The sequence below is a fragment of the Fusarium odoratissimum genome (genome assembly GCF_000260195.1).
Source record: "Fusarium odoratissimum NRRL 54006 unplaced genomic scaffold supercont1.1, whole genome shotgun sequence".
Taxonomy (NCBI): domain Eukaryota; kingdom Fungi; phylum Ascomycota; class Sordariomycetes; order Hypocreales; family Nectriaceae; genus Fusarium; species Fusarium odoratissimum.
The window spans coordinates 1454032-1472769 of NW_022158687.1; the positions used below are offsets into that span (position 1 = coordinate 1454032).

At 49.7% G+C, this 18738-nt stretch overlaps 7 protein-coding genes across 13 annotated transcripts; 2 read left to right on the forward strand and 5 right to left on the reverse strand.

The window, feature by feature from the left end:
- Window positions 1-41: 41 nt before the first annotated feature.
- On the reverse strand, window positions 42-3577 carry FOIG_00518 (uncharacterized protein). 4 transcript variants are annotated; one of them, XM_031196712.1, is made up of 4 exons: window positions 1185-3577; window positions 865-1135; window positions 698-807; window positions 42-645 (listed from the first exon to the last, which is right to left on the reverse strand). In XM_031196712.1, the coding sequence occupies exons 1-4, from the start codon at window positions 3190-3192 to the stop codon at window positions 317-319; spliced, it is 2718 nt and encodes a 905-aa protein (XP_031072479.1). In that variant the 5' UTR covers window positions 3193-3577; the 3' UTR covers window positions 42-316. The 4 variants fall into 4 exon arrangements, with proteins under 4 accessions (XP_031072479.1, XP_031072481.1, XP_031072478.1 ...); XM_031196714.1 differs by having other exon boundaries at window positions 865-3577; XM_031196711.1 differs by having other exon boundaries at window positions 47-645; window positions 698-1135.
- Window positions 3578-3741: 164 nt separating this feature from the next.
- Window positions 3742-4527, reverse strand: FOIG_00519 (uncharacterized protein). 2 transcript variants are annotated; one of them, XM_031196715.1, is made up of 4 exons: window positions 4371-4527; window positions 4263-4310; window positions 4194-4206; window positions 3780-4132 (listed from the first exon to the last, which is right to left on the reverse strand). In XM_031196715.1, the coding sequence occupies exons 1-4, from the start codon at window positions 4371-4373 to the stop codon at window positions 3957-3959; spliced, it is 240 nt and encodes a 79-aa protein (XP_031072482.1). In that variant the 5' UTR covers window positions 4374-4527; the 3' UTR covers window positions 3780-3956. The 2 variants fall into 2 exon arrangements, with proteins under 2 accessions (XP_031072483.1, XP_031072482.1); XM_031196716.1 differs by having other exon boundaries at window positions 3742-4310.
- A 948-nt stretch (window positions 4528-5475) lies between these two features.
- On the forward strand, window positions 5476-5885 carry FOIG_00520 (uncharacterized protein; the record flags this gene model as incomplete). The annotated part of the gene is made up of 2 exons (XM_031196717.1): window positions 5476-5706; window positions 5820-5885. The coding sequence occupies 2 exons, from the start codon at window positions 5476-5478 to the stop codon at window positions 5883-5885; spliced, it is 297 nt and encodes a 98-aa protein (XP_031072484.1).
- Window positions 5886-6266: 381 nt separating this feature from the next.
- On the reverse strand, window positions 6267-9024 carry FOIG_00521 (uncharacterized protein; the record flags this gene model as incomplete). Its single annotated transcript, XM_031196718.1, has 2 exons — window positions 6267-8877; window positions 8943-9024. 2 exons carry the CDS (start codon window positions 9022-9024, stop codon window positions 6581-6583), a joined length of 2379 nt encoding a protein of 792 aa, XP_031072485.1. The 3' UTR covers window positions 6267-6580.
- A 59-nt stretch (window positions 9025-9083) lies between these two features.
- On the reverse strand, window positions 9084-10440 carry FOIG_00522 (uncharacterized protein; the record flags this gene model as incomplete). Of its 2 annotated transcripts, XM_031196720.1 has the most annotated exons (5): window positions 9084-9168; window positions 9219-9759; window positions 9846-9960; window positions 10021-10055; window positions 10115-10440. In XM_031196720.1, the coding sequence occupies 4 exons, from the start codon at window positions 10438-10440 to the stop codon at window positions 9654-9656; spliced, it is 582 nt and encodes a 193-aa protein (XP_031072487.1). The 2 variants fall into 2 exon arrangements, with proteins under 2 accessions (XP_031072487.1, XP_031072486.1); XM_031196719.1 differs by lacking the exon at window positions 9084-9168 and having other exon boundaries at window positions 9654-9759; window positions 9846-10055.
- Window positions 10434-17597, forward strand: FOIG_00523 (dynamin GTPase). Of its 2 annotated transcripts, XM_031196722.1 has the most exons (4): window positions 10434-10914; window positions 10972-11358; window positions 11440-13092; window positions 13159-17597. In XM_031196722.1, exons 1-4 carry the CDS (start codon window positions 10816-10818, stop codon window positions 13468-13470), a joined length of 2451 nt encoding a protein of 816 aa, XP_031072489.1. In that variant the 5' UTR covers window positions 10434-10815; the 3' UTR covers window positions 13471-17597. The 2 variants fall into 2 exon arrangements, with proteins under 2 accessions (XP_031072489.1, XP_031072488.1); XM_031196721.1 differs by having other exon boundaries at window positions 10490-10914; window positions 11440-17597.
- FOIG_00524 (uncharacterized protein) lies at window positions 13957-18711 on the reverse strand. The gene is made up of 2 exons (XM_031196723.1): window positions 17711-18711; window positions 13957-17660 (listed from the first exon to the last, which is right to left on the reverse strand). Exons 1-2 carry the CDS (start codon window positions 18431-18433, stop codon window positions 14169-14171), a joined length of 4215 nt encoding a protein of 1404 aa, XP_031072490.1. The 5' UTR covers window positions 18434-18711; the 3' UTR covers window positions 13957-14168.
- Window positions 18712-18738: the final 27 nt, after the last annotated feature.

The following is an 18738-nucleotide window of genomic DNA, read 5'->3' on the forward strand; positions in this document are numbered from 1 at the left end:
TTATCAATCTCGGAATAATCAGTGCACGAAAGAAAGTGGAATATTGCAACATAAATACTTCGTCTTATCATCTGAGTTTTCTGTTCTCATTAACTCGATCAACTTATTGAGATCTGGAATGTTTCTTCATTGGCTCGGTTCCTCTTATGTACTGATTCCGACTCCCACCCCTAATGTTTTACAATTCATGCCCGGCTTCACCAAATGAAAATGATAGATCCATGGGTACTTCTGGGAAGTCGACGCCCAGATAACGAAATAACAACTCGACAATCAGTCAACAGATACGAGTGGTGACAGAATGGAAGGAACTCTTTCATGGCTTGACAGACCACAGATCCCGGGACCAACCCATCTCTCGCAGCTTCTTGCTGCCAGTGCTCGCGGTTCTCTTTTCACCAGTGCTGATGGCCAATGCCTTGCTGCTGGCAGCAAAGACTTCCACCAGCTCCTTCATTCTTCCAGCTTCTGAGAATGCAACCGACAGATCTGAGTCGCGCTCTGCAATGATGGAAGCAAGCTCCATACACTCGAGGAGGTTGTCTCGAGACAAGCCAGTGCCAGCAAAGTGCAGCGTGCCAACGTATGCTAGAACTGTTTCGGGGAGATAGGCCTGACGGAGATCTCGTAGTTCTTGATCACCTTCTAATTCGTGTGTCAGCACTGAGATATGGCCTGATGATAGGGGCTCACTTACCCTCGATGCCCACCAGGAGCCAGTTCTTGAGAAGAGGCTGCATGTTTTCTTTTGTGTTCTTGACTTCATCACCAATAGCATTCCAGAACTCTCGCTTCTTCTTCTGGTCCCTGTATCTCGTTAACATCATGGCCGTGCCTGCTCCAGCGTTTTCATTTTTTGCGTACTCATTTGTAAGCTCGGCTAACGACGCGACTGTCTCCAAGCTATCCAGGGCTCGCACCAGATTCTCTAGTTCGCGGAAATTTCGGGCATCTGAGAGTGCTTGTTGCGGTGTCACATCACGAATACCTCTCCGATCAAGTTGTCTAGCCCAAAACTCGGGAATGTCTTCGTATAACTCCATCTCATCGCCGCTTTCTTCCGTAGCTGCATGAAGTACCTCTGAAAATGGAACTCGCTTCATCAGCTGGCGAGCAGCGCTGAGGTGCATATTGCCTGTGGCGTTGTCAGTTTTTGACCGACTGCTTAAAGCAGAATAACTCACGCAAAAAGAATTTGTAGATTTTGGTCCCCATAGACAACACGTTGGGCCATGTTTCTTGCACCAGTACCAGCCACTCTAGTGATCGGATGAGGTTCTCATGTGCCTGATCAACGAATCTTTCATCATCACCAAAGAAATCGGGTCTCACAGGACGACCGCTGCGTGAAGTAGGTGGGCCAGGCTCAATGATACTAAATCCTTCCTTGGCAGGACATCCATGCTGCGCCGGACCCAAATCATTGAACAGAAGCCATGCCTGAGTCTTGACAAACCCCAGCACGTCGATGCCAGCTTTCCGAATAAGTCTGAGTTGTAGTAAACGTCGGCTCGCCTCATTTTCGTGAATGAGGTTGTAGCTAAGCACTTCATATGACCGAGGGGGCTCCAAAATCGAACAGTAAAGAGGTATTAACTCATGAAACTCGGCAAGGCGAAGATAATTCGCGTACCCGGCAATGAGGTTCTGTTGGGAACGTCTCATTTCAGGAGGAGAAAAGGCAGGGGCGAGAGAATCGTCCTTCGAGTTCAGCTTATCCATGAGGTTGATGAGGAGATAGATATGTGCGACGATCCGCAGGCCGTAGTGCTGCGTAGACTGGAAGAACCTCTCCTTATTTACCTCAAGCTTACTAGGCTTTGATCTGTAGAGTGTTGACTCGTTTTGATTTGCGCCAGAAGAAATGATCAAGCCCTGCTGATAAAGATGTTGACCAATTTCCTTGGAAATTAATGATGCCTGCAACGCCTTATTGGGTTCGTTCGCTTCGTCTTTGATCTGAGGGTTGGCTTCCAGAGCTCGGATCAGACGCATGTCAACTGTTCTTGGCTCACCGTGAAATTGAACAGCGTCAAATGAAGGAAAGGATTGTGTGAGGTTTGAAGCAACGTCGGCTGGACATTGTCCAAGTATGTAGTTGTCAAGCTGTGTGCGTAGCAATGCATTGTAGTTCGCGAAAAGAAAATCATCCCAGTTCAGGGCAACTTTCTCGACGCTCGGGATGTCTCCTGATAGGACACCATATACCGCACGCTCATAGTCATCACAGCCACCAGATCGAGACAAGCTGAAGCACATTCGTCGCCACAGAGCAAGTGATGCTGGTTTAGTATCGGTCACTTCCTGGCTGTCGTCGGCTGAAAGAAGTATCGCAGAGGTCGAAATAGCCCGCCACATTTCGGTTCGTTCTTGGCACCATTCACGGATAGTGTCCAAGCTTGATCCTCGGCGGAGGTGTTCCCAGCAACCCAACCAAATGGCACGCTCAAAATACTCATCTTGCGGTTCAAGTTTTCGTCCCTGACGAGTCGCAGCGTCTGGATCCAGCTGTGTCACCAGAGGTGAGCCATCTGAGGTGTGAAATGAGGTCGCAATAGCTGGTGACTGGCGATCCAGAAGATGAGGCCAGGCTGTTACGCTCTTCCGAAGCTTGATTGAGGAGCGAGTGTGAAGCCAGCCGTGAGCGATGATATCTCCACGGTCGGCGTTTTGCTGGAGTTCATGCGCAAGCTCGTCGATATCCGGTCCTGAAGAAGCATTGCTCTGAAGCCATTGTATGACTGCTTGTCGTTCGCGCGCTGATGAATCACTAGCGAGGAAACTCTTGAACAGGTCTCCTGAATCCACGGAGCTGTGCTCGGTTTTGGAAGCGCTCTGCCTGTTATCAGAACTAGTATATCTCAGTGGAAGGAGCCTGCGTAATAGATCCCATGTTTGCGCTTCCCTCTCGAGACGTTTGACAAGCTCTGCTGAGGCAGGGTTGCTATTAGCAACATCGTCGTCTGCATCCATATCGACATCGTCTTGTCCATTGCGCATCATGCGCGGTCGAACCTGTGCTAGGCGTCGAAGGGCATTCTCGTAGTATTTTCTAGGTAGGTCTAAAATTCGTTCTCGTCGTTCTTCGTTTGAGAGGGGAGGGGAGAGACAGTCGTCGAGCGCGTTGGCGAACTCTTCGACCTCGGGCCCGGCTTCATAAGATAGGAATTTCTCGGCCTCGACAGATGCCATTTCAGTGACTCAGGTTGGTCTGTCTTGGGGATTGTCAAGTCGAATGTATGGTTTAGTACACAGCGCGAACGAGCAAGCAACCCTTTTCGGCAGGTTTCGGCCGACGGGTCAAACGTAGAGATCGATCAAGGCCGTAAACATGCCCAATATGGGGATGGGTATTTTGTCGCGTTTATCGCTTTTGTAAGTGTTAAGGAAGGATTATGCAAGTGAAGTTTGCTGAGGATGCTTGTGCAGGTTGATACTTCAGGCAGGAGAATCAAAGAATCTGGACGAATTGTTTTGGTTGCTGCTGCACTGGCGCGCGCTGGTTGGAGCTAGCTAAGCGGTACGTACTATTCTTTCGTCAGTGTTTCTCATTGGATGATGAATCCATAACATAAGGTAAGTCTATTAGTAGGTAGACGAGGTAGGTAGTAGTAGGCACTACCTTTTGAGCAGGCTACAGACTTTTGCGCTAAAAAGAAAACAGCCGCGATTGCACGCGCGCGTATCGTACAGTACATTTAGAAGAGTACTCGCACTCGACACTGTTCTAGTTCAAGTACGTCTCCACCAAACAGCAAATTAAATTTTCTTTTCTTCTTCTCTATCATAATGTCATCGGCATTCGTATTAGAGTCTCGGAACAGGCCTTCAATGCTTGTTCAGGTCCATGAGGCCTCTTGCGTGCTCAACGATCGCCTAGAAGAGATTCGGCGCTCATCATTCAAGTTGCCAGCGTTTCCCAAACCGGCGGACACACCAAAGACGAGCGTTACATATCATTTAGCTTCCTCCCGGAGTTGCTTCATTTTGAGCCTGAGCAGATTGGGCTTCGGGCAGCTCACAGTAGACGCATCTTCGCCGTAGCGTTCGTAGAATGCTTCACAGCATTCGTAAAGTCGCTTGATTGCAGTTCGGCATTTGGCCTCATTGTAGCCATTGCTGGTAAGACAGTCTTGTAGTGTTTGGGTCAGCATTTTGTCTCCATCTTTTGTTCTCGTGTCTGGAGGAAATACTTTGAATTGCACACTGCACACGTGTCAGGTCACAGCGATCACTCGAATATCTTTGGTTTTGGAACTTACTGCACGTGGGTGACAAGCAGGCTTGGCCTCGACATCATCTTTCAGAGCCTATAGTTATATATTAGCTTCTCCCAAGCGTTTTACTCTGTCATTTATCGCGAGACGAACCATGGTCGTGTATAATATAATAATTTGCAGTATGTGGTGGTTTTGCGGATCAACGTAGCACCAAGTGAATATCGAATAGGCATACGAATTGTGATAATATAGATGTTTACGCAGATGTCTTGCCTCTCGTGTAATAATAACAAATGTTGGTCTGTGGTAGAAGAAGGGGAGATATGAATGTGGATCAGATAGACAAGACTGATGTCATGCTTCCTTACCTGAGTAGCTAGGTAGCCACTTTTGGCTACCTACCTACTAACCTACTGAGTAGGTAGGTAGAGGAGAAACACGTTTCTTTACACCGTAGGTGTTCCAACGTGCAGCCTGATAGGTAAGGTAGGTAAGTACATATAGGCAAGGTACTTAGGGTATGTAGTTACTACAGTCATCTGGAAAGTGGTATCAGCCTGTCTGGCTAGAATTAATACATCCATTATTGTAATATCTGCAATACTACTTAAGTTCTATAACTAAGAATTGGAACATTTTGGCTGCGTAAAACTCCAACAGTTAAATAGGTTTGTGATGAGTATACTGAGCTTCCAGCAACCAATTAACGCTACATTTGGGTATAGGGTATGAGGAGTACAGGGGGTTCGACTAAAGCGGTAGATAGCCAATCAAAGACAGTCATTCGTCTCTCGGCCCCCACCTACACGCCCAAAGTTGGGCTCTTTCGCCCGCTTGACGTTCAAGTGAGTGTTGAACGAAGCGCGAGAGGCAACTGACCTCAGTAGGTAAGTTTAAGGCTGGTTGCCTTCTATCCGTCTATCTTAGTAGGCTCATCACCCACCATAGTCTTTTATACCTCCCACCAACAACAAACCTGATCATCCTTTTTTCCCTCGCACACACACTTTGGCCGCCCGATCTTAACTTCTTCTTCAACACGCTCGCAGCTCGCCGCTCTACGTCTCGCCGGCCAAACGCGCATAACGCGATCATCACCCCCACTTGCCCAACTTGACATCAACGACCATCGTGCTAAGGTAATATTCTGATTATTGCGATATCTTGCCACACTTTCACTCCTGCACTTCATCTCGAGCCACGCGCTGACATTGTTTCGTACTAAGTGCATAGATTCCATCCAGACTAATTCAAAATGTCCAACGAGAACGAAAACGGAACTCCTGGCGAGCAGGCACCCGCCAACTCGGAGCACCTCAACATCAAGGTCACCGACAACAACAACGAGGTCTTCTTCAAGATCAAGCGCACTACAAAGCTTGAGAAGCTTATGGGCGCTTTTTGCGAGCGCCAGGGAAAGGCGACCAGCTCCGTGCGGTTTCTTTTCGACGGCACGCGAGTCCAACCCACCGATACGCCCGATGCGGTACGTTTTCGCTTTTCTATTGTAGACACGGACTTTTGATATCTATGTTCAAATCGCACCCTACTGCAAACTCTCCGGAGAGACCACACATGCTGACAAGTTACATCACACAGCTCGAGATGCAGGATGGCGATACCCTCGAGGTCCATCAGGAGCAGGTGGGCGGATCTGCACAGTAATAGAGAGGGGGAATTTCGAGGAAGAATTACCAGGAAGAAGATCCCAAAAGAGATGAACACACACGAATGATGTTCTTGAACTGGATTTCGATTAAACCTGGTTGTACTTTTGGCTTTGCGTACATCAGACGAGAGGAAGACTGAAACAACAAGTCGACGAATGATTTACGACAGACAAAACACTACCCAATCAACCCAATCAACCCAGTATCCCTCCATCCCTGCTGTGACTTGTGTGGTAAATTGTATGGTTTTCTTTTCTCTTCCGCAGCAGAGGTACGAACGACCTGTGTGTTTTGGCCTCATTGAGAATACGCCCCGTCCAATCTCGCTCTTAAGGTAGCGTTTACAAAACAACAATGCGTCAGGATCACACAGATATGGGGGAAATAACTTGATACGTAAGAAGTAGACGGAACCGAATCTTGTGTTGGCCATTTAGAGTCGAAATCACGGACTCACAGTTCGCGCCGTGTATATTTTGCCTTATGGCCAAGATGTTCCAATGAGACAATCTACATGATCAAGTTGAGCGCTGAGTGCGCCGCTCCCCTGGAAGCACTCATGAAGACCAAATCAGAAGCACAAAACAAATCATATGCTGACCGGCAAACCCGAAGGGAAACAGACCAACCACGAAAGAAACGCATGCAGAAATCAAAACACGCACGCCGAAATCACACACATCATCATCATTACGCTTTGAGTTCCATAGCTCGGCATCCAGTACAGAGCACGATAGTGCCTTCGGGCACATGCTTAGTGAAGATTTGGCCGTCGTCGAAACCGCCCTGACACTCGGCGCATCGGAAGCAATGCTCATGCCACTCTCCGCCTAGCGCTTGGATATACTGTCCGATGACAGCTGTACGGCATTTCCTGCACTTTGGAGCTCGACGTTCGGTGCGCTTCGTCTGGCAGTTGATGCACCACGCATAACCATCCTTCTCAATGTGCGTCATGCCATGTTCGAATGGGTCACCACATTCGGCACAGAAGAAGTGACCGTAATGCCAGTGAGCTCCAAGAGCGACTATGTGTTCACCGAGAATAGGGGTCTGACAGTGCTTGCAACGCGGCGCGAACAGCTCATGCCAATCGAGGTGACAAAAGAACCGTAGACGCTCATCTCCGTCTTCGGCCATCGTTTTGCCCGGCTCCTCTTCGAGTATCTCACCAGCCGCGCGACGTCTGATGCGATCAAGCCGCTCCTGACGAAGGTGATCAGGCTCATGGCTAATCTCCATCGCCTGTAGGTTAGTACCACAAGTATAGCAGCTGAAACACTGCGGATGGAATCGTTCATTGCTTCCCGCAAGGGCCACAAAACGCCCTTCAATGGGCATGCCACATTCATGGCAAATCGTGACAGCTCGCCTATTGCTGCCAGGGGCTGGGGACCAATGGCCACGAGGCTTTTGTGCAGAACGGGGTGCTCCCCTGGCAACGGGATCAGGTAGCGGACGGGAGGGTGAATTCGGTTTGTCGTCAGGGGTTATGATTGCAGGAATGCTGCCTCCCTTACCCGGAGCCTCGTCGATAGCAATACCAGGGACGTTGATCGAAGGTACGGAGCCTCTAGGGCTATGGGATGTCTCGTCTACGCAGATCGACGGGATTTTCGTTCCCGTTGGCGCCCTGGGCATCGGCGAACTCTCCTCCGCCACAACGATACCAGGTACCGCCATGGGTTTCTCCGGCTGGGCGAAGGAGGAGGAGGATCTGCTGGGGGTTGCCGGAAGCGACCGGTCTGGGGTGGTATCAGTGGACTCGTCCGGGGCTTTCCAGTTGGCGTCGAAGCTTACAATGGGCCGTCCCGGACTGTCACTGACGGCTGTGGGTTCCGGGAGGTTTGGGCTGCGATCTTTCAAGCGCATGCTCGTGGCCGCGCGAATGTCCTGACTCCGAACTTCCATGCCATTCTTTCTCTCTACATTGTCATCAACAGAGACGGAACCGTCGTTGGAGCGGTTTCTTGTATAGAGAGGATTGCGAGAGCGTGTGGGAGGATTGCGGTGTATTTCAACTCGCTCAAGGGGCTTAGTCTTTTCTTCTTCTTCCCGTGGGGGTTCGAAGCGGACTCGGTTTGTAGCTGTCTGAGCTCGGTTGCCAAGCTTCTCGGGTGATGCACGACCAGAAAAGCTCATGTTATTTGAAGTTGAGACTTCAGGTTCTTCCCAAATCTGATCTTCAGAAAAGGGACGCCCGACTTCCCCGCTAATGTTTCTTTTCAGACTTCCCTGGCGTCTCTGCTCTGGAGCCTTGCCTGAACGACCAATGCTGCCATATGTCTTGTTCTTGTGATTTGGCTGTATGCTTGGCTGCCTCTGCTCTAACTCAGGTCGGCTTTCACGTTCGATGCCTTCACCATCTGAAGAACTGCCTGAGCATGATCGCGTACCGCCGACACTAGCAGTACGAGCATGGGCGTAGCTATTCTTTCTGAGGTGTGGCTTATAGCGGTAAGGCCCGTCGGGACGGGGAGAAGGTGTGCCATGTTGATGTTGCCAGACAAGCTCAGCAGCTTCATCAAGAGCAGCATTGTATAGACGAGTATCATCCTCAGGAGTCTCCTGAACAGGCGATTTTGTACTCTTCCTTATGTCCATCTCCTCCATTGCGTCGCGCAATGAGCTTGCCTCTTCCTTCTCCATCCATCTTTGACCTCGTTCCATGTATGTGGCTGAGGGAACAACGTCCGATGGCCTCAAAGGATTTGTAGCTGAAGTCGGATAGTAGTCTGGGCTTTTTCTGCTGATGGTAGAGTATCTAGAGGCAAGACTGCCACCAGCAACGCTAGGACTTTTCGAGTCCTTACGGTCAAGAATAGGCGGTGCGCTCTCGGCAGGAGAAGCAAGATCAGGTGTGAATCGGCCCGTACTATGGCGGTGCAAACTTGAGCGGCTAGGAACTGGACGGGCACCAGCTGGTTGAGGTCTTGCACCTCCAGGTCTGGCGACCCGGTTTGACCGAAGACCTGCGAGGTAGGAGGCTATTCAGCAGAGGGAGAAATTAGCCAAGGACTTTCGTCACCATACTCAATTCCGTGTGTCATACCGAACTGCTCGTCTGTCATGTAAGAAGGTGACGGAGGAGTCACCTTGCGCTTCGGCTCCATCATCCTCGCTGTGCCTGGCATGTTTGCCAGAAGATGAGGGAGAGAGATTTATGCGGTATGGAGGAAGAATATTCTGTCCGGCAGAGAAAGGGGTTAAAGAGATGGCCAAGACGGTAAATAAGGAGGGTTTTGACAAGGTATAGAGAGTGATGAAGGATAGCTTTACTATGAAGTAGTTAGTGGTCGATAGTTTTAATGGTGGTCGCAAATCGAACCGGCTGGGGTTGACCAGGCAACGCGATGTTAGACGGCTGGTTTGGTTGCGTCAGGGCATCACCACCAGCAACAAAAGCCTCTGTCTAAGTATGAGACAGGAATACGAAAGCTTATGATCTCATTGATTTTTGTTGTTGGAAGCTTTGTAAGGTGTAGGGAGTCAGTATATGGCAGTTCCTATAAATTTCTATAGTGGATTATCGTCCACCGCCATCTGCTAGGTTCTTATGATACAGTAGTTGAAGCGGGGACTGGAGGTTTGATGTGTATTGCTCTCATTTGCTCGAATGCTATCTTAGTAAGGAATTAGAGTCCGTATCAGCCTCAATGTCGTTACATATAAGGCAGTGTGTACGAGAGTCGGCTCCTTAAGTTGTCGAATCCCATACTTACCTCCCTAGGTAATTGAGGGAAAACGTATTAGCCAGTCTCTTTCAATCCTTGGTTCCCTTATCACCCTCTAGCGTCGCTTTTACAGCTGAAGGAGGTGGAGATTCTGTGAAACCAAGGTTCTTGAATTCGTCCCTAGCCATCAAGTTTCTAAAATACCCGTCGCTATTAGCCCGCTTTGTTCCGAGATATTTGTCTACGTGTATGCGTCATAAGTCAAAGAATTATAGGCTCACCTGTCCATTCTGCATGATAGATACGCCTTCGCAAGGTCGCGACATTCTTCGTCATTTAGACCTCGCACCTTTTTCATACATGAAAGATACTTTGTCATGTACGTCTTGCACTCGCCTGCAGTTGCTTTGGTCAAACTTCTTCCATTGAATGTGTTGTTTTGTACAGTCCACTCACCATCATGATCCAGAGGGAAGCTTCCACGCTGTGGTCTGCTCAGAACGACACAACTGTTTAGTGAATTGTTCTCAGTAGACGATATTAAACTCACGGTGTTGGCTTTGTAGTTGGCAAAGGGCCGGGGCTACCGAAAGTACTCATGATTCCGTGTCCGTACTGGTCTTCTGGCTGATTTCTAGTGCATCTATTGCCATCTTCATGTTCCTTTAGCACAGTAGAAAAGTCAGGCCTTGTGGCGAACCTCGTTAAAGCACCTAGTGGTGGATAAGAACATCCTGTCAGGTGTGGCTGGTGACGTGGCACGGCCTCTGCAACGCAACTCCGGAGTAAATCAGGTGTGAAAGCGGTCAGTAGGGGAGGCACCTCACAGCCGAGAAACCTCCGGTAGAGCCAGTAAAGCGGCCTAGAGCTAGGCATTACAAGGCCTAAAAAATAGGTGCTAGGTATCCATCCCTACATTACCTTGGCCTGGGGGTGGTTGAACATTATGCAAATACACGTGAATCACCCCAAAAGTGCTCTCGACTCCACTGCGCAAAGCGAAGCAAAGCAAAGCAAAGCCATCCTCAGCCTGAGCCTGAGCCTCCCAGACCGAACCGCATGAACTCCCGGAACTGACGACGGATTTTGAATTTAGCGACAACGCGCGCATTATTCGAAACATCCTCCGTGTCCTTGTGTTTGTCTTGGGTTTCGTGACGGACGCTTTACTTGACTCTACTGTCCTGTCCTGTTGTTTCTGTCATCGGTATATCTCAAACTCGCTCGTCACAAAATCGGACTCTTATCATCATGGCTGCTCTTGGCGAGGATCTGCTCACCACGGTCAACAAGCTGCAAGACTTGGTTTTCAATACCATTGGCAGTGACTCTTTGGACCTCCCTCAGATCGTATGCGGTTTTTGCTACCTGAATTGGTTACTCTAGCACTGACTGACCGTTACTTAGGTTGTTGTCGGTTCCCAATCTGCAGGCAAATCTTCTGTCCTTGAGAATATCGTCGGCCGAGATTTTTTACCGCGCGGAGCCGGCATCTGCACTCGTCGTCCCCTGATCCTTCAGCTCATCAACGTTACCGAAGATGAGAACGCTCCCGACCCTGCAAGCGATCCTTATCGATCCCCCGGTGCTGCTCGCCGTTCCGAGTGGGCAGAGTTCCACCACATCCCCAACCGGAGGTTCAACGATTTTGGCGATGTCAAGCGCGAAATTGAGAACGAGACATCCCGAGTTGCCGGCAACAACAAGGGTATCAACCGACAACCTATCAACCTCAAGATCTACTCTCCTCATGTTCTTAACTTGACTCTGGTGGATCTGCCGGGACTAACCAAGGTGAGTTTCCTGTTCTTTCCATCTCCATGATCTTTAGCTTCGCTTTACCCCTGGACATTACTGATCATAACCCATCCATAGGTCCCCATTGGCGACCAGCCTACCGATATTGAGAAGCAGACTCGAAACCTTATTTCCGAATATATTGCCAAGCCTAACAGTATTATCCTCGCCGTGTCTCCCGCCAACGTCGATATCGTTAACTCGGAAGCCCTCAAACTCGCCCGCCATGTTGACCCCCTTGGCCGAAGGACTATTGGTGTCTTGACAAAGGTTGACCTCATGGATCATGGCACAAACGCTCTAGATATTCTTTCAGGCCGCGTCTATCCTCTAAAGCTTGGTTTTATCGGCGTTGTCAATCGATCGCAGCAGGATATTCAGGGAAACAAGCCTATGGAGGATGCTCTCCAGGCCGAGGCTGACTTTTTCAAGCACCATCCTGCCTATCGTAACATCTCCATTCGATGTGGCACTCACTACCTGGCCAAGACCCTCAACACTACTCTGATGGGTCATATCCGTGAGCGTTTGCCTGACATCAAAGCTCGACTCAACACTCTTATGGGGCAGACGCAACAGGAGTTGGCCAGTTATGGTGACATGCATTTCAGTGGAAAGGAGCACCGTGGCTCTCTCATCCTCCAGCAAATGACGCGCTTCGCCAACTCTTTCATTTCTTCCATTGACGGTACCTCGACCGAGATTTCTACCAAGGAGTTATGTGGCGGCGCTCGTATTTACTACATTTTCAATTCTGTCTTCGGCAGCGCACTTGACACTATCGACCCTACATCCAACCTCTCCGCCCTCGATATCCGGACCGCGATCCGAAACTCAACTGGACCCCGACCCAGTCTTTTTGTGCCGGAGATGGCTTTCGATCTTCTGGTGAAGCCTCAGATCAAGCTTCTGGAAATTCCTAGTCAACGTTGTGTTGAACTTGTGTACGAAGAACTGATCAAGATTTGCCACACTTGTGGCTCCACCGAGCTTTCACGATATCCCAGACTTCAGGCCAAGCTCATCGAGACAGTCTCAGACTTGCTCCGTGAGCGTCTTGGTCCTGCTTCGTCATATGTCGAATCACTCATCTCTATCCAACGCGCCTATATCAATACTAATCACCCTAACTTCCTTGGCGCAGCCGCCGCCATGAGTAACGTAGTCAGTGCAAAGCAGGAGCGAGAAAGGAAAAGGCTGATCCAGGAGGAGCGCGAGCGCCGAGAGAAGCGGCGTCTGCAGGAGCTTGAGGCCGATGGTGATGGCCCTGAAAATGAGGACGGTGTCAGTGGCCCTCTTGATAAGCCTGAAAAGACCAAGTCAGGAAGAACCAAGGCCACGAAGCCTCCTCGAAGCATATCGCCTTCTCTTTCAGTCCGCGAGAACGGAACCTCCAGCCTTGCTGCCACTATGAACGCGACGCATTTAAACGGCACTCTTCGTTCAGCTTCACCTGCTCGACTCAACCAACAGGGACTCGGAGGTGCCCGAGATTCCTTCTTGAACTACTTTTTCGGCAAGGATGGCCAGACCATTGGCGGTCCCCTTCCCAGCCCTGGCGCCATGCCCAATATGCCTAACGGACGACATATCAGCCAAAACTCGGAGACTAGCTTCCCTATTGTGCGTCGGGAGAGGGAGTTTGCCCGGCCATCTACAGCGACAACAATGGCCCCCGAGGATGACTTGTACGATAGAACAGGGAAGAACTACGGCTTGGCATCCCAGATGGTAAGTTCCGAGGATCTACAGGTGCCCGGTCTCCTCTTCTCACACGAAACTAACCCCCACCACCAGGGTGAATCCGCGGAGCCAGCTATGACAGATCGCGAGGCCATGGAGACGGAGCTTATCCGAGCTCTTATCTCTTCCTACTTCAACATTGTTCGCGAGTCCATCGCCGACCAGGTCCCTAAAGCTGTCATGCACCTCCTCGTTAACCACTGTAAGGACGTCGTTCAGAACCGCCTCGTTAGCGAGCTCTACAAGGAATCTCTCTTTGAGGAGCTCCTTTACGAGGATGATGGCGTCAAGAAGGAGCGTGAGAAGTGCGAGCGCCTGCTTCAAACCTACCGTGAGGCCGCTAAGATCATTGGTGAGGTGTTGTAGATTCAGCACTGATTTTGATCTATGGGTTTCTGGCAAATGGTCACCATGCGACAGCGTCCCGTTCAACCTGACAATAATGAAGAAAAGAAAGACCAGTAACAGCCATATACGGATGGAAGGATAGACTCGAAGGAGAAAGGCGGAACATAACTTGGAAACACCAAACAATGTCGATCGCTTTTGGTCACGGGCTCGGGCTCTTGAACCAATCTTGACTGCTCTGCTCCTCAATGGAGCAGAGCAGGAAAAGCAGAATAAAGGAGAGAAACGAGAGAAGAAAAGAGTGTTGTAATTTTGTTCTTTTCATTATCATCGTTTTCCCTCTTATCTTGTACATCACCAACTGGCATTGGAATTGCGGCCAGACTCAGCTTTAGTTTCTGATAATGGCTCTAACGAGAAGACGGGATCGGAATACAAGAGGAGGGCCTGTATGTATGGATGTATGTATGTAAAAAAGCAAACCAAACTCGGCTCGTCGTCCTAGCAGAATACACACAATGTACTACTTTATAATATCTGTCAAATGATGAATACGTTCTCTGAATTGTCTGGGGAAAGGACCGACTTCAAATGAAGAAAGACATTATACACACGATGTTGCAGTGATTTGTATATATAGATATGTATACACGAATCGGCACTAGTTAGTTGGTGTCATCTTTCCTCCATTACGACACTGGAGTGCATTGAGTAAATCATCGCTGGTTCCCATGGTCCGCTGGTATTCCCCCTGTTGCACAAGAAGGATATCGTGGGTTGTCGTTATAATTAGGCATAAGAGCAGGCCGACTCGGAATATGAGGATCTGCTTCATGAGTCAAGTTGTAGCCCGAAGGGCCTTGAGCTATTCCTCGTTGAGGGAATATGCTCTGCTCTGGTCGTGGCTGTCTAGTCTCATAGGCATGGTATGGCCTGTCAACCTGTCGTACAGGGCGCCTGATGAAGTAGTCGCCGTCTGGATGATGAACCTCGACGACTTCATATGCATCTGAATACTCTAGCGGAGGACGAGTACTGTGACGATTATAATAGACATGATCGGAATTAGCTGGAGGATCGAAGTGGCGTTCTGGTGGTGCATATTGAGGCCGAGGGCTAGGTTCTCTATAATAGAATTGGTTATGGTTGTTAAACCATGAGGGTGAAGGTCGGGCATGCTCGCCAAACCTTTCAGCGTTGACCGGGCCATATCTGGATTCCTGTGGTAGGGTATTTCGGGCTCTAAGACCTCTTCCAATCTCCCGTCCGGATTCATCAACGTAGATGACCTCCTCTTCAACTATCTGGTGGTTCTGAGCCACATGAGGTTCTTCACGCCCCCTTCTTTCGACCTCCGCGTAGCTGGGTGCTGTAGCAACCGATATGGCCACTAACGGATGATGGTCTTGAGGCCGGTCGCCAACCGATGCGCTTCTGTTACGTGGACTAGCTGGTTCTGGGTCCGAATAACGCTGTTCTCGGACGTCACGGTAATCGGATGATTTTTCTTCGCGCCAATGAGCCTTGTTCCGCGGCCCTGTAGGATATGAAACATGATAAGTGGTGACTTCCTGCTCAGTCTCGACCCCGACGTCAACCTTGTTGCTTCTGTTATGTGGATCTTGAAACTTTTCGAAGTCCGATGGCGAGTAGTTGCCAAACGTTGAAGCACTATCAGCGGCTTGGGATACAGGTTTCCCCTGTGTCCTTCTAGCCCCGACCATCTTTCGACCATAAACCTCGCTTGCTGGACGAAGATGCGGTATGTCTGGCTCAGACTCGATATGTGCAGAAAGGCGCAGGTCTAGTCGACTTGATGCCAAGGACTGACTTCCCAGATCCGCATGACCCGGCTGCTGCGTTTGCTCCCTCACATGCCCGACATCACTTTGCTGGCGTTCTTCCCTTGATCGATTGTTTGGCATAGGCGTCTGCACTGACACTCGTGGAGGTGGTGTCTTATTGGGTGTTGTTTGCGCAGGCTTCGAAGCATATTTGTCTATGAAGGCTTGTTCGAATGCCCAGGGAAGAGCCTCCTTAACAAGAGTGTACAAGACAGAGTCTCCCCGAGTCTTGATTTCCAGTCCAGCCATTCGCTCGTTTTCAGGCATTTTTATCATTTCTGTTCGCCAATCCATATGTGCTCGTCCTTGACTCCTTGGCTTTTCGACATGTTCTGATTCAAAATGTCTGGCGAGTTGAGGTACGTGAAATATGTTATCGTCGTTGCACACCTTGCAAGAAACTCCGTTGAGAGCCCTCAGACTGCGTAATTTCTTATTTTTCGACGTGGCTTCAATGAACAGCGACAACGGTAGGATCTCGCTCTCAGACTCCTCGAACAGTTTGTTAGCATGGTAAATGGCGACGTAAGCCCTAACTGCAGGTGGGATCTTCTTATGATGCCCAACCTTTGACCAGACAGATTGAGTGCTCCTGATGAAACTTTCATGTTGGTATTGATGAGTGCTGTTGACTGAGGCGATGTTATTGCTATCGTAGTAGTTGGAATATGATACACACTCGGAAGGGTTAGGAACCGGAACCGGAGGTCTTGTGTAGCTGTTCAATTGTCTTTGAGAGCCATGTGCCATCCCCGAAGAAAACGGTCCTGGGTATGAAGAATATGTTGCAGGGTCGTAATATGTTGTTGTTGAGTAAGATGGACCGTAGGTATGGGCTGAATTTTGCCCGTATACAGATACAGGAGGAATTGGAGGCCTGGAACTGTAAAACGAGAATGGCGGTGCTTCTGCGCCGTAAGCAGGCAGAGCATATCCTGCTGGTGTACCAGGTTGAAAGACAGAATAGCTTTGTTGAACTGGAACATTTGACGCGAGTGAGTTGCGTGGCTCGTTGTCATAATAGGCTTTCTCTTTGGCAAGAGGGTCAGGACTAAAAGGAGGCACTTCTGGCCACTCCGCTCTCCAGTGCACGACAACATTACCCAGACTGAGAGCAACTGTGTGCTTGGCTGCATAGTGTTGAAGCACACCCTCGAATCCAAAGAATTTCAAGACTCCATTCACACCGAGGCAGCTGTTACAAAGAAACAACTCCTTGCGCATAGGTTCGGTACGGGGCTTGACCTTGACATCAAAGACCCACTTCATGTTCTCCAGTGTCAACCGTTGAGTCCAAGGCCCCTCTAGGGGCTCGACAATCGGCTTCTTCCCTGCCGCGATTGTGGCAGCAGTGTCCTTTGCAACTTCGGCATAGAACCTTTTACGAACGTAAAGCAGCACATCTGCGGCATATTGCGGACAATTCTTTCTCTTGACCTTGGCGCCGTTGTTCCATCCTTCGATGATTTCGTCTGCATATTCCGATATGCGCGCTCGAACGGGCCCCTGGATATCATCCCATTCCTGGTCTGTAACTTCTCTTGGTTCCCTGGCGGGCTTTTTATCAGCCTCCATCGTCGGAAGCTTGTCTCCAAGTGTTTGGGGGTTGCTACAACTTTGCTTCTCTCGCAGCTCCGCTTCTACCCTCTGAGCGAGAAGACGGGGCTTCAAGAGTTCCCATGCGTGATCATCAAGCGGCGTGATAAGTTGAAGTGCTGCCTGAAAGGATGGAATATGAGCCAGAACATTCGCAGTCAACGGAGGATCAAGAAGCATGGCTCGATTCTCAATGTCAGTCCGTCTTTGAGCCTTGAGGTGAGCCGCCTCCTCCTTCGTCCGTTTTTGCTGAACTGGAGTGCGTAAGGGGTGGAGGTTAGCCTCCAATTGCACCATTGATCCACGGGTGTCATCTGCAACAGGTGCTTGGCGATGGTGCTCACCGATTGATTGAGCGGGAGCTGATGAAGTCTTACTAAGGGGAGCTGAAATAGCCAGAGGCGTAAATGAGAATGGAGCTTCTGCTTTGGCAGCAGTCTTCGGTGCCTGAAACTGAGCCATCCCACCTGAACCAGCCCATTTTTCCCAACGAGAGGCATCGGCTAGAGCCTGCTTTCCTCGGATCTCTAGACCTTTTATCCACTCTTCGGCAGCAGCAGACCCAAGCGCCTTGACGTTTTCGAATTCCAGCTTGATTTGTTCAACATGCTCCGACCAGAAGAGTTTGGTAACCTGGATGTGTGGCGGCACAGTTCCCGCCTGTATGGCACGGGGATGTATTACATGCATATCGGCATCCACAAGTACCGGAGGAAGAGCTGGGAGCAGAACAGAAGGAAATGAAGAAGACAAGAGAAGTTCTAGTTCCTATTGCTGACGTTAGAATTGCATCCGGGGAGAATCCTGGAAACGCCTACCTTGATGCCCTTTTTCTTCAGGCAATTTCCGCAAGCGAAGACACAAAAAGGGAATATGGGACAGACGTCACTTGGACCTGGACCACGACACCAAGCTTCGTTGTTCGAAGATGGTAGCTTTTTCTGGCTCTGCAAACCACAGAGTTGGCAAGACACAGAACAAACGAGACGCCACATCTGAATCTCCGATTTCCCCTTTAGGGGTGCAGGCATGCGCGGCCAAAACAGTCTTCTTGAAGCTTGCCAGATGGCATCTGGCTTCAGTAAAGGAAAGGATGACGGTATATCATTATGACACACTGGGGAATGAGTGGAAAGGGGGCTAAGAAAGGCATGGAATAGTTTGTTGACAGCCAACAAACGACCCAGGTCTCTGGGTGGTACAAGAGTGAAGATATGTTGCCATATCTGTTCCGGGAGCTGCTTGGCTCGATCCTTGACAAGACTTTGAGCCGGCGGGTCTGGAAGATCGGCTTTATCAAGCTTAACTTTCTTAGTTTGCTGGACAGCCTTGAAATCTATTGACTGTCGCCTTTTTTTCGAGGGCTGGGAGATGGCATCGAGTAGAGCCGCTGCAGGGTCATAGCTAGAGGCATCTGAGGGCTCATAATCCAAATCATCAGCCATGTGCACGTCGGCCTCGCTTCTACCACTGGATGTTGATGCTCCTGGGGTGACGGTTAAACCAGAGGCGTCGGCCCCTTGATTCTCTGGGATAATCATCCCTCATCTGACGCGCTACTGAATAGCAGTGATGAGTAAGGACAGGAGGCACAAAAAGAAACAACTTGTTTGATGGATCATCAAGCATGTGGAGTGAAAAGGATGGTCAACACTTGTCTGCGTGAATGGTAAGGAGCAAGGGGGAAAGCTATCGCGCTGCAATCTAGTGTAAGCAATGAGGATCGGACGCTCAAACGTCGCCTGCTTTTCTGTACAGACCAAACGTTGCTCGTAATGCGGCGTGAAGTAAATTCACGGAGTTGTCTTGAATTGGGGAGCGATACCTTAGAGAAGGGAGCAAGAGC

Coding starts and splice junctions, on each gene's coding strand:
- FOIG_00518 (XM_031196711.1), bottom strand. CDS start 3,192: ATGGCATCTGTCGAGGCCGAGAAATTCCTATCTTATGAAGCCGGGCCC. Junction 1,136..1,184: donor AATCTACAAATTCTTTTTGC/GTGAGTTATTCT, acceptor ACAACGCCACAG/GCAATATGCACCTCAGCGCT. Junction 646..697: donor GCTCCTGGTGGGCATCGAGG/GTAAGTGAGCCC, acceptor CACACGAATTAG/AAGGTGATCAAGAACTACGA.
- FOIG_00523 (XM_031196721.1), top strand. CDS start 10,816: ATGGCTGCTCTTGGCGAGGATCTGCTCACCACGGTCAACAAGCTGCAA. Junction 10,915..10,971: donor CTTTGGACCTCCCTCAGATC/GTATGCGGTTTT, acceptor ACCGTTACTTAG/GTTGTTGTCGGTTCCCAATC. Junction 11,359..11,439: donor ATCTGCCGGGACTAACCAAG/GTGAGTTTCCTG, acceptor ACCCATCCATAG/GTCCCCATTGGCGACCAGCC.
- FOIG_00524 (XM_031196723.1), bottom strand. CDS start 18,433: ATGATTATCCCAGAGAATCAAGGGGCCGACGCCTCTGGTTTAACCGTC. Junction 17,661..17,710: donor TGAAGAAAAAGGGCATCAAG/GTAGGCGTTTCC, acceptor CGTCAGCAATAG/GAACTAGAACTTCTCTTGTC.